Below are 12,090 nucleotides of genomic sequence, written 5' to 3' on the forward strand. Positions count from 1 at the left end.
GAACGAACTACATAATATTTTTCGTGGAAGGATTTGTCACGTTTCGCGCAAAACGGCGGCAGGATCTGTTTGTTCCGGCAGAAGTCCTGTAAGGAGGTGCAGGATGCGCGACTCGCCCGCGCTGCACAAATTCGAAGCCGAAGTAGGTCTGCCGTGATTAAGAGACCCACCGATTGCGGCTGTAATTTAAAATTAAAGTGCATCGCTGTGTGGCTAAGTCGTTTCCGTGTCCCACCATTATTTTCTTCTGCCGTACAGGCACGTTCTCATAACATAATAAGGCAATTAACACACTTCTGCCCCTTCCGATCGCTACACTCGCAAGATTACCATTGTGATGTAACAATTAAGTCGACCTTATCGTCCGACCAATTTATCCAAACTTTGACACGATATTATTTAATTCTCTGGCAAGGAATTCCCACAATAAATTGTTATAGGTAGCAAATTATTACATTATTGTCCGCCGTGCTTGTTAGAGCGGTGATTTAATGATCAGTTTCAGGTTGTAGTGACAGAACTTTATACGGTAGAACTTTAATGGGATTTTGATTTATTTAGCCGACCAGTTCATTACTAACGCTAATGGGATTAAAACTTTATTTTGGTTGGTGTAGTTTTTTAAACAAAGGCGAATAACCGTTTATTTAAATGTTTTCTAAACAATACGCTCAAAGACTTCAGTCCGTCTTGTTTCAAAAAATATTCAGGGTTACTACAAATGTGCATACACCGTATTTGCCTGTGATTTACGTACAGCTCATCCATTATATCTGAACTGTCAAATTCAAAGTTGGTTAAAATTTACGCGATGTGCGGTGTAACAATCTAGTTACAAAAATGTCATTTGTGTCAAAATGTGAAACAGAAATTATGACACCTTTAATAATAATTTATTTATTCATAGACGTATTTTACAGCATCAAGTCAAGATGTTATTAATAATTAGGTATGGAAGGGGATTGTGAGCAAATTTTATTTACAAAAATTATTGCAAAAGTGAAAAACGAAAGGAGAATTCCGTCAGAATCAGATCACCTGACACGAATGACGTAAAAACTTGTCAAATTTTGAGATTTTCATTTGTTATATTATATGTACTATGGCGGACAATAAATTTAGGCCGGCAAATTTCTGACATTTCAAAAAAGTCAATGCAAGCGACCATTTATTGTCATTATGACTGATGTGACAGTTTGTCAAACTGAAGGTTTTCAAGCTGTTTGGCGTTTCCTTCGCCTTTTTCGTAACTTACAGATCATGACGCACTAGCATAACTGATTTGTAGTAGCACTTCTCTCTGGTGCACGCTTCTTTTCCCAATTTTAATTTTGATTATCGCTGTCACGATGACAAGAATGACAAAAATCGAAAATAGGGTTAGTTGAACATAATGCCAGCTTCACATTTTGATGTGAACTCAATGACAGGCCGGCCTAAATTTATTGTCCGCCATAGTACCTACCACCACAAAAAAAAAAAAATTGAATAGGTATTAACGAATAACGACATTTGACGATTCGGATCTATAATGGATGCGCTTTATAGATTTACCGCCTATTCTGGATTTGCAAAATTGACATTTGACAGTCCGCGCTTGTCATTTTGCAGTTTTCATTGTTCATCATTTTTCAAACTGTTTATTAACATGCACTGAGTTAGCTAAAACAGCAGAAGAGTCTTTTTGAAAATTTTCTCGAACATTAGTTTTTGTAGTGAGCAATAAACATTTTGTTTACACCTAAACCTAAACCTAAACACTTTCTTACATTACCATCAATGAAAATGATTTATTCCTTGGAATAGAATATGTTTTTTGTTCAACACTGTCAGAATTTGAGAATTTTCTCCTGTGTGAACGGATTTTGATAAATGTTACAACTTGTCAAAACGAAACGTCAAGCTAATTTTAAAGATTTTAAGCTATATAGAGCCTTTAAGGGGCTCGTCGAACAAAAAAACGTTGTATTCAACTCGTTCTTGTGTAAATAACGAGCGTTTTAAAGGCCCACGAGTGCCAAAAAAGGCCAATTTACACACGAACTCGTTAAATAAACTACTATTATTGTAATGTCTTACTATTGAAATGAAATAATCAATTGTGCTTTTGTGTGTTTGTTTTGGTCGATATAATTTTCATCAATTGAACAGACGAAATTTGTGACAACTGTTTTTATTTTAAATTAAATTATGCTAAACCTTTAGTATAATGTGATAGACGATAGTACAATTATTACGCTATGTCTTGTAGGTGGCAAATTTCACAGTCTTATATGATGTTAGAAACAGTTATAATAATCCTACATAAAACATAAAATTGAAATTTGGTTGTGAATCGATAAGGTATAAATTTTAGCGGGATTTCATTATCTTAGCCCATACTACCTACTTACTTGTGGTCTAGGACAACTCCAAAGCTACCATATCATCTGCAATAGAGTTTAAATGGCATCACGATGAAGTTGTACGGAGCGTGGAAGCAATCTGTTAGAATAATATGATCAACAAAAAAGGAGAAAAGGTGCAGTTATTGAAAACAAGCGTGCGGCATAACTTAATGAACATGATGGAAAGCTATTTTTGAAATAGGAACAAAAAACCAACTTTATTTGTTGAAGTTTCTGTAAAACCTGTAAAACGCCGCACGTTTTTACAAGTTTTGTTTTCCATAGTCCTTTATTTCTTTTTTGTTGATCATATTACAGTTTGGGTAGAACTTTTGAGGCTCTCTGCTTTTATAACTGGTCCGTAGGATTAGATTTCCTCAAGTTTTGAAGTGGTCAACCTAAAATTATGTGGAAGAAACCACACTAAAGAAAGTTTTGTCTTTAAGGATATGCCGCAACACATTTCCTCACACGCTTTCAGCTTGTTATTCATGTTGTGGACCACGAATCTGACACTTTCAAATTCGACACCAGCGCAATCGACTTAGATAATAATAAAAGTATTTTGCAAAACCGTGTAATTATTGTATTCTAACGTCTAATATAAAAGTAAACGGACAAAGTGTATCTGAATTCAAAACACACATTTTGAGAATTATTTTTAGAACTTAGACGATAAGTTTGAATTATTCTCCTTTAAAATAGCAAATGACATTTTTTATAATTTCCGCTCTCTTTTTTATTCCAACATAGTAATTATTTGCTGCCACCCCCCCTCCCTCCTTATTCAATTTTGCTTCATCGTTTATTTTCCTACTTTTGTTTTTCAGTTTCTTTTATTTAAGCTCAGTCTCAACACTCAAAATCTTTCAAATTTATCACTAATTACACGAAATATTTAATAATAATTAAATTATCCGTACCTATTAAAAAAAAGGCTCTAAAAAATCGAAATACTTAGGACAAACTTACTGGTACAACATGTACCTTAAAATTTGAAAATTTTCACTGCTGTAACTGCAGCAGATTTTTTTTGTGATCCACTGGAAGATAAAACATGTAGTAGATATCATTCAGAGTAGAAGGTTTTTTATGCTTCATCCAGCTGCGACCTCGATTTCGCCTCGGTCTTCAATTTCTGGGCTTAAAACAAAAAGACTCACTTCTACTCTTAATGATATAATCTACTATTTTTTTATTTTGTTAATTACTATTCAGAATTTTCATTTAATAGCTTTAATTTTTATATTTTGCCTGAATTTTTAAAGTTTTTGCTCTATTCTTACATCCCACAATGCTTTTTTCTCGCAGAATCTTCTTGTCTTCCTTTTAATCTTTTAAATGTAAATTATTTTCTCTTTACTATTAACCCTGTTTCCTGTTTCAGATTGCTTGGTAATTGCTGTAATAAATCCTATGCAAATTATTGCATTCCTCAGATCAATAAAACGAATTGTACGAGTACATATTTTTTTATTTCGTTTGTAATCATTAGAAGATTAAGAGATATAAATATGTAATTCTTTTTTTTTTTGAAAATTGCCTCAGTTCCTTTTTTTTAATTCAAAAATGGTCTAATTTTGTTTTCTCTGCACAACAATTTTTCATAATTTGTACTCATGTATTTATTCCAAAATAATGTTCACTTGGGTTAACACGATCACTCCAAGTAATTTTATGGTGTGTGCTATTGTTTTTTTTTTTAAATTTATTTAAAGTACTAAAATACGGTGCGATCAATTAAAAAATAAATCGAGTCGGCGTGTTACCTATGGCAACCCGTGCTATAGCATAGGCTCCAAAGCAAACTCGATTTATTTTTTAAATGATCGCTGGGTAGTACCTATATTGTTTTACGAGTTGCACAAGACAGTCTATTGTCGAACGAGTTGGACAACATGTCTTGGGAAACGAGTGTAACATGTTTATTTTTTCTACTTCGGCTTCATTACTTTTTTTTTAATATAAAATAATTATTTAGTGACTTTTATTTTAAAGGAATTGGGTTGGTATTGACGAAGCAATGACATTTCATTGAAAATTAAATTTCAAATTGTCTCCCAAATGTTGTTACAATAATAAATCTACCCCCTTAATAGTTTATTTTGATCCAAAACATGGATTCAGGTTCAAATGACATCATATTTAACACTGAAATTTACTGTCAATACCATCCCCTCATTCAATAATCACTAGAAACGATGCTATAAAATTGATCTTTGTGAAACTGTTTTCGGTGTCACAAAATGCTCATTGTGACACCGAAGTAGAAAAAGAACATTATTTCAGATCTATGCTGTCTAGTGAATGCCTACTCTAAATCTAACAAAACACTGTTTTGCTTCCTTTTGCTCTTGCTCCTCTACCATTTTCCCACTGCTTTGTTCTTTCCTTTCTGCTCCATCACTAATTATCCTTTCATCCTCTATTTTATCTTCTAGTTCACACTTTGCTACCTCTAAATTATTAAAAACATTTTTAATTACTCCCTCCACGCATTTATAACACTTATCCACTTCCAATCTCTCATTAAGAAATCAGTGTTAAGTACTGTATCAGAGTCGTAAACCCATCTTTATTGTTAATCGTGAAACTCGTACTACTCTCTACCCCGAATGATTTATGTGGTATTCAGTTATGCGTTTTGCATAATCCTAGAAAAGTCACAAAGGAATGTATACCATAAAATTCACAAATTGAGTTAGCACGGAACGTTGAGCATTCCCCACAATAGATGCTAGGAGTAACTGTTTACAATAAAAATTGCAAAATCTTGAATTATTTATTTACCTTGTGGTCGTGTCTAACCGTAACGACGTTATGTCATTGGAGATGATTTTTTTGCGTGGAAAAAATGCCATTAGGGTTTCAAACGCGCCGGCCGCTTTAGAATTAGGAAAATCCTAATGACACCTGGTCGTCTAAATGTGGCCAGATGTAACGGTAAACCGCCCAAAAGCAGCCAAAAAATGAAATCGCAGTAACAGTTCGCGGTAATAACAGTCGTCTGTTTTTGTAGACCACGCAAGTAAATGGAATAACAATGTCCATCTTATCTCTCCCATAGCAGCAACTAATAATAATTAATTAGACATATTATTAACCTTGCGTTTGTACTTAGTGGGAACCAAAGTACAATTCTATCTGACATAATGATACTATGAGAACGGAAAGTTTTATTTCCTTTAATGTACTTGTTCTAATTGTCCTCTAGTTTTGCGTTTTTGAAACAATCCGGTCAACCTTCGTTGCATAAAATACGAAACGCTGACTGATTTGGTTCTTTGCAGGACCGTGACGAACAGAAGCGCTTGGAAATGAAGCATCGGAAAGAGGAGGACGACCTCTACAGAAGATTCGCTCGGCAAAGAGAAGAAGAAGAACGACGGATCAGAGACGAATTCCGGGTGAGCTTTCTAGTGGCGAATTGCAAAAATCGATGTCCTTGACCTTCATAGTTCACAATTGTCGTTTTATAGACCATAACGGCGTAATTGGTGCGGATAACTGTTGTTCTTTCTCAATTTGAATAACAATAGTTCTCGCCGCCGCTCCGATTTAATTTAGAAAGTCACGATGCGCTACTAGAGACTTGTTGTTTATGCAGGACGAATGGGAAAAGGAACTGGAGAGGTTAACGAGCCGGTTCGAAAGGGAAATGCAAATGAAAAGGAAACGGGACGACCAGAACGTGCTGACGCTGAGGCACCAGCAGGAGAAGGAAGACCTCGAGAAGAACATGACACTGCGCAGGGACAAGAAGAAGGAGTCGATCACGAGGAAGATGCTGGAGCACGAACGGTATTTACAAAGAAATTTTGCGACGAGCGATTCAGAGCGTTTCAAAAAACTCTTTTGATCTGGACCATGGCAGTTTTATATTTCCCGTTTCAAGATTATGGTTGAATTCTAGAGACGTTGTTTTATTTTCATTTAATATTAAACCGAGGTTAACATACTCGTATAAACAAATCGATATTTTTAAATGAACAACAATAAACAATAACGGATCAGTTCAAAACATGCGTCACTAACAGAAAAGTTTTCTTTTTTATCTATAATGACGTTATGGAAAAACATTGTTAAAAAGTCACCGGCCAATGAACTGGAAAAACACACATTTAGAGATGTTATGTCACTTGAATGTTCTTCTGGGAAAATACATTACAACATCGAATACTTTTACTTTAAGTTTATTCTAAAATTTGCAAAAAATGTTTTACAAAAATGAAAGACGCACATGTGCGGTAATAATAATATTTAAAACGATCTTTGGTTATCACTGATTTTATTTCATTTTAAGAATATAAATAAAGAAAAAACGTGAACTGACTTAGATTGCGGACAAAAAAACTTCTGTCAGTTTTGAAAAATTCGATGTAGTTCAAGCTTTATTGTCATTTTGCCTTTGATTATTGTCATAGAAATTTGACACTATTCTAGCTGACAGTTTAAAAATTTATTTTATGCTCCCATTTTCCTTTTCAAGTGCCCTCTTCTTTTGATAAAGGTAAATTTTGATTGAGACTTTGCATTAAATAAATATTCCCTACAACCTACAATACCTAATGACAACGTCAATCAATTCAAAGTAAGGTTAGAATCAGATAAGGGTTATTTCACATTAAAAGTCAAGACAATGACGTTGATGTCCAACTTTTTTTGCTCGCAATAGTACAGTTGCGGAATTAAAATTTCGGGCAGTATTGTCAATGTTATGATATAGGGCATTCATTTTAAACGTTGGGTAAAGTTGTAAACTCAAAACAGCATAAATTACGAAAGTGCCAATTTTCATTGTATCGGTACCGTAAAGTAGGAATCCCTCTGTTCATATAAAACTGGTACCACGTCGTACTTTCACAATCTTATCGACGAGCAAAAGAAAGAGACGTTAAAATATCCACAAGTAAAAAAAAATTAAAACACATTTTGTGATCAGTGACCAAAAAAATGTAAAGAGATTGTTGATTTTAAATAATGTATTTGACAAATAAGATTACTTAATAAAGAAATAAGGGTAATTAGTAAAGTATCCATTACATGTATCTTTTAAAGTAAGTAAAAAATAAATAATAAAATACGTAAACAAATAAAAAATTAATCGTCATCTGAATCAAATTCACTAGAATTCACCAGTATTGGCAACAAATATTAATGGTTTCACTTGGTCTTCTAAAAGTTGATCTCGATCCCACCATTCTTTAATTTTGGACCCGAATATATTGAACACAGTTTTAGATTCACTGAGTTTCGGACAAGTGTCAAAGCAGGCAAGTTTTATTACAAAACCCAACATTTAAAATGAATGCACTATATAAACTCTAAAACAACCTTTACGTTAATAACCTAATTTTTTACTCTTGTCATGTTTTTGTCTTTCTAGCGTTCAAAAATTGTGATTTGTGGCATAATAACGGATGGGCAACATATTAAAGCGATGATTTAATTACACTGAGTGCAATTAACTCAAAATTCAAAATTGACTGCGTGATTGATACAGTAAAGTTTAATTCTTGAATGTCAGTCATGATGACAGTAAATAGTGGTTTACAGAGATTTTGTTGAAGTGACAGAAAAATACTGCCCGAAATTTTAATTCCGCAACTGTACAGTAATAAATACATAATACAAAACAAAACAAAACTAAAAATGTGCCGAGTAGCTTGAACCCATACCTACTGAATTAGTGAGAGGTTTCACTGTAACTTCAACAAATAAAGTTCTAGTTGGTAAACACAGTCAGTATTTTTTCGTTTCCTTTTCAAAAATAGGTTTAAGTCGTACGAGTAAATTAAAATCATTTTTTTAATAAAGCACATGTAAAGGTCAAAATTGACAAGTGACAGTTTATTAAATTACGTCGTACGTTTGTGGATAGGTATTTAGTTTTCCACAGCCGCCCTTTATCTCTTTTTGCTGATCGTGTTGTACATGAGATAAAGCATGTATTTATCAAAGACCGAATAAATATTTTGAAAATTCTATGTCGTTTTGGTAATATTTTCACCAACAATAAGGTCAGATATTTTAAAAAATGTTTAAAAGTCTATGATTTTTTTTTTAATTTACCACCTAGAAAAAAGTTTTTAAATTAAATTTCACGTGTTGGTAACACCTTCTATTAAAATTTCAACCAATTCCAACAACAAAGAGTTGATGATTGCGTTGTTTATGAACTCTTGAGGAATGGTTTCCCAGTTTTTGTCTACAGCACACCAAAGTTCTTCTAGAGCTATTAGAGGATGTGGAAAAATACGAATGTAGTGACCCATCATACTCTTTCTCATACTTTTTCGATGGGCAATAAATTGAGTGATCGAAGTGGTCATGGCAGCACTTCTATCTATTCAGATTCTAAGAAAGCAATAGTAGCTCGACCAATATAAATGTTTGCAATTTTTTATTTAGAATTACAACTTTGATTCAGAATCTTAATATTAATTTTTTCAAGGAATGATCAGAACACTGATGACAATTTTAGCTGATCTCAGAAAAATTAAAATTACTATTTGCAAGATAAAATCTACAAACTCGATTGTCCATGTTTTCACCTTTAGCATGATGGCAGGTTTGTACTGTCAAGACAGTAGCCTTGTGAAAAGATACATACCTACTATTCAAATCTGTTATTCAAGTGGTGACTACCAAGCTAATCTACCTCTCGGAAGTAGTACCATATTATAATGACAATTAAAATGTCCATTGTAGACTACTACAAGATGTTTGTCATTTTGTTCGGAACGACGTAAATAGAGATATTTCTCAGCAGATAGCAAATGGGGAAAAAAGTTAAAAACAATAAAAAAAACTATTAATCATGTGTTATGAAAGAGGGAACACGGAATCGAGGCCGGATTCATTAAATTCACGGATATTTTTATCAAATACCTAACGATAATATGTAGTTCCTTTGAAAGCACTATTTGCGTTATCTTTTTTTGCATTACCACTTTTTATACGATATCCACGTCGAAGTGTGTTCATGGGACATTACGAATTACCTACAGATTATACTGAAGTCAAGTAATGAAGCTACGAAGTATTGAGGTTATAATACAACGGAACACGGTTCCTCTGGTGTAATTATTATTTTGTGAAAAAAAATCTGTTAAAACTGTTAGAAAAAAGTGTTAAAGTTGGTGTTAAATATATGAAATGGACCTCTTAAATAATTAACAATTTGAAATTAATTTTTGAATTTTTTTTAAATGACAGTAAAAATTTGTGGTTATTATTACATTTTTGCAAATAAGGTACCAGATACTCATATTCTCGCATTTGAATTAATTTAACAAACCAAAGATATTTTTATTATGGAAAAAGGAGATATTGTAACCACTTAAACTTCTGTCAAGGTGACAGAACACACAGCGCCAATGGTTAAATAATAAACTATTCTTCCAGGCTTTACTCACTAACTATTTAATTTTACTGTAGGTGACCACAAATCAAATTCAAATTAAATCTACTTTTATACATGTTTACTAATGGAAAATATACAAATGGAAATGAATTCAAAATTCATATTTCGGTGTTTTTTCGTAATTTCCAATAGTTGATTGTATCAGTGTCAATATCTGCTTCATTTTTTTGTTGTTTCTCTTTCGCTTCCGTGATACTTAAAGTTAAAATCAAAAATCATACTGTGCATGAACATTACTTGACACAATTTTCAATTGAAGAAAAAGTTCAAAAGTGCCATCCGAGGAATACGTTGCACAGCAACAAGACCTTCGTCATTCTTGGTTTCTTCTGTCAAACTGAAAATTCGCATAACACTCTCAGATAATAATCTGACCTCTTAATCGGACTTTACTATTCCTCTGGAATCTCAAGAATGTGTCACAACAATCTTTTTCTACTAGAGTTTGGAAAACTTCAACATTGTAATACTAATTTGAGTTAGGAAAAGTGAAAAATTTCCTACTATGGGCGGAATAGCTATTTACGTTACAAGACCGGTAGTAACGTTTTTATGGACGAGCTAGTGAATTACAGGTCGAGCCCGATAGGGCGAGACTTGTAAACTAGCGAGGCCATAATGCGTCTACCGGTCGTGTGACGTACAAGATTTTTTAGTATACTGAGACAATTATTTAAAAGAAAATAAATTTAAATAAAAAAATTTGGCTCTGAAAAAGATTGCTATGCCTTGTTACTATGATAACAAACGATTCATCAAAATTCAGTCTGTCGGAGTTTTTCATGTGATTTCTTTTATTTGCGCTAACTTCCTTTAATAAAATGAATTCTCCCAACCGAACCGAAGCAGAAGTCAAGTTTTCTTCCTAGACCACCTTTTGAAGAAGATAGATAGTGCGCGATCAAACTTATTGCTCCAAAAATCATCAAGATATTTGACAGAGTACAGGTTGTTCTACAATTGGAGAATACGAAATAAAGTTGTTTGGATTGACAAAGGGTAATACTTGCCTTTAGAAAACCATTTCAATGATATAAGTAATTGTACATTTAATTTTTATATAAATAAAATCCAATAAATCTGACAAATTATTTGACATTTGCTACCGGCCGCCGTAGAAAGTAAAACGGACTAGACCACAAACATGTGTAAATCTGACAAATTATTTGACATTTGCTACCGGCCGCGGTGGAAAGTAAAACGGACTAGACCATAAACATGTGTCTACCGGACTCGTCGTCAAGCAGGTAGACACCTACTACCAGCACAGTATACTAAAAATAATATTTCAACACTAAAAGTTCAATTTTGGTCGTCTCCTGGGATACGTAACGTAAAAACTGGTATTTAATTGAGACAAAAGCTTAAACGCCTTCACAATTTTTCATTAATAAATTGTTTCTCTATGGTAACGAAAGCAGAACAATTTTGATTTCGCTTTTTAATTTAGAAATAATTAATAGTATATTAAAAATATTCAAATTTTATGTATTTTCCAAACTCCAGTAGAAAAAATCATGTGTGCAATTCGTAGGAAAAGTGTTTTTTCCGTACTCGACGCGTTTTTAATCTCGACTTCGTCTCGATTAAAAATCCCGCATCTCGTAAGGAAAAAAATCACTTTTCCTAACTTATTGCACAAATAGCTATTTCGGTGGATGAAACTGTTTTCGCTTTTTTCAAACGATGTTAATAAATCTTGTCAAAAAGTATTTTAGAATCTTGGTAACTCGCTCTAAATTGTCTTTTACAACTTTGAACTTGTTTTGGTCCATGTCGACAATCCCAAAGACCGGAAATATCAACTAATGTATAAAAACCACTTATTTTTTTTCATTTCTAAAAAATTGCTGCAAGCATACCACGCACATATGTTCGTTACTTGGTCTAAATTTAAAATATTTCTTTTCTTTTGGATTTTTTTTCTGGGAATAAATATTGCTTTGGCAAAAAAAATGAATGAAAACACTTTTGACTATGTGCTCTGAAAAATCTGCCACTGCTGCAATTTATTTATAATTAAATAAAATGTCTTCGTCAAAAAATAAACCTTGGCTTTAGGAATGAATTAAAAAATGAAGCAGACTTCCCGCCTACAACTACATATTAAAAAAGAAATATGATTTTTCCTGGTCAATATATCACAGAAAAAATTAATTAAAATAGAAACCTACTAATGTGATAAAAACAATAGAAAAATTATTCACATATGTGGAATTACAAGGATACCTATTCTTTAGGAAACGTATTAATAATTTTCATAATTTTGACAAACCT

General features: G+C 32.9%; 1 protein-coding gene across 1 annotated transcript in view; it reads left to right on the forward strand.

Annotated features, from left to right (window-relative positions):
• Hil (kyphoscoliosis peptidase hillarin) overlaps positions 1-12,090 on the forward strand; it is a 57,693-nt gene that overhangs the window by 35,801 nt on the left and 9,802 nt on the right. Inside the window, exons 3-4 of the mRNA XM_069039158.1 lie at positions 5,678-5,794; positions 5,995-6,188. Of these exons, the coding sequence (XP_068895259.1) occupies positions 5,678-5,794; positions 5,995-6,188 (311 nt within the window). The remainder of the gene's footprint in view (positions 1-5,677; positions 5,795-5,994; positions 6,189-12,090) is intronic.

This window comes from Tenebrio molitor, chromosome 2 (genome assembly GCF_963966145.1).
Source record: "Tenebrio molitor chromosome 2, icTenMoli1.1, whole genome shotgun sequence".
Classification (NCBI taxonomy): Eukaryota; Metazoa; Arthropoda; class Insecta; order Coleoptera; family Tenebrionidae; genus Tenebrio; species Tenebrio molitor.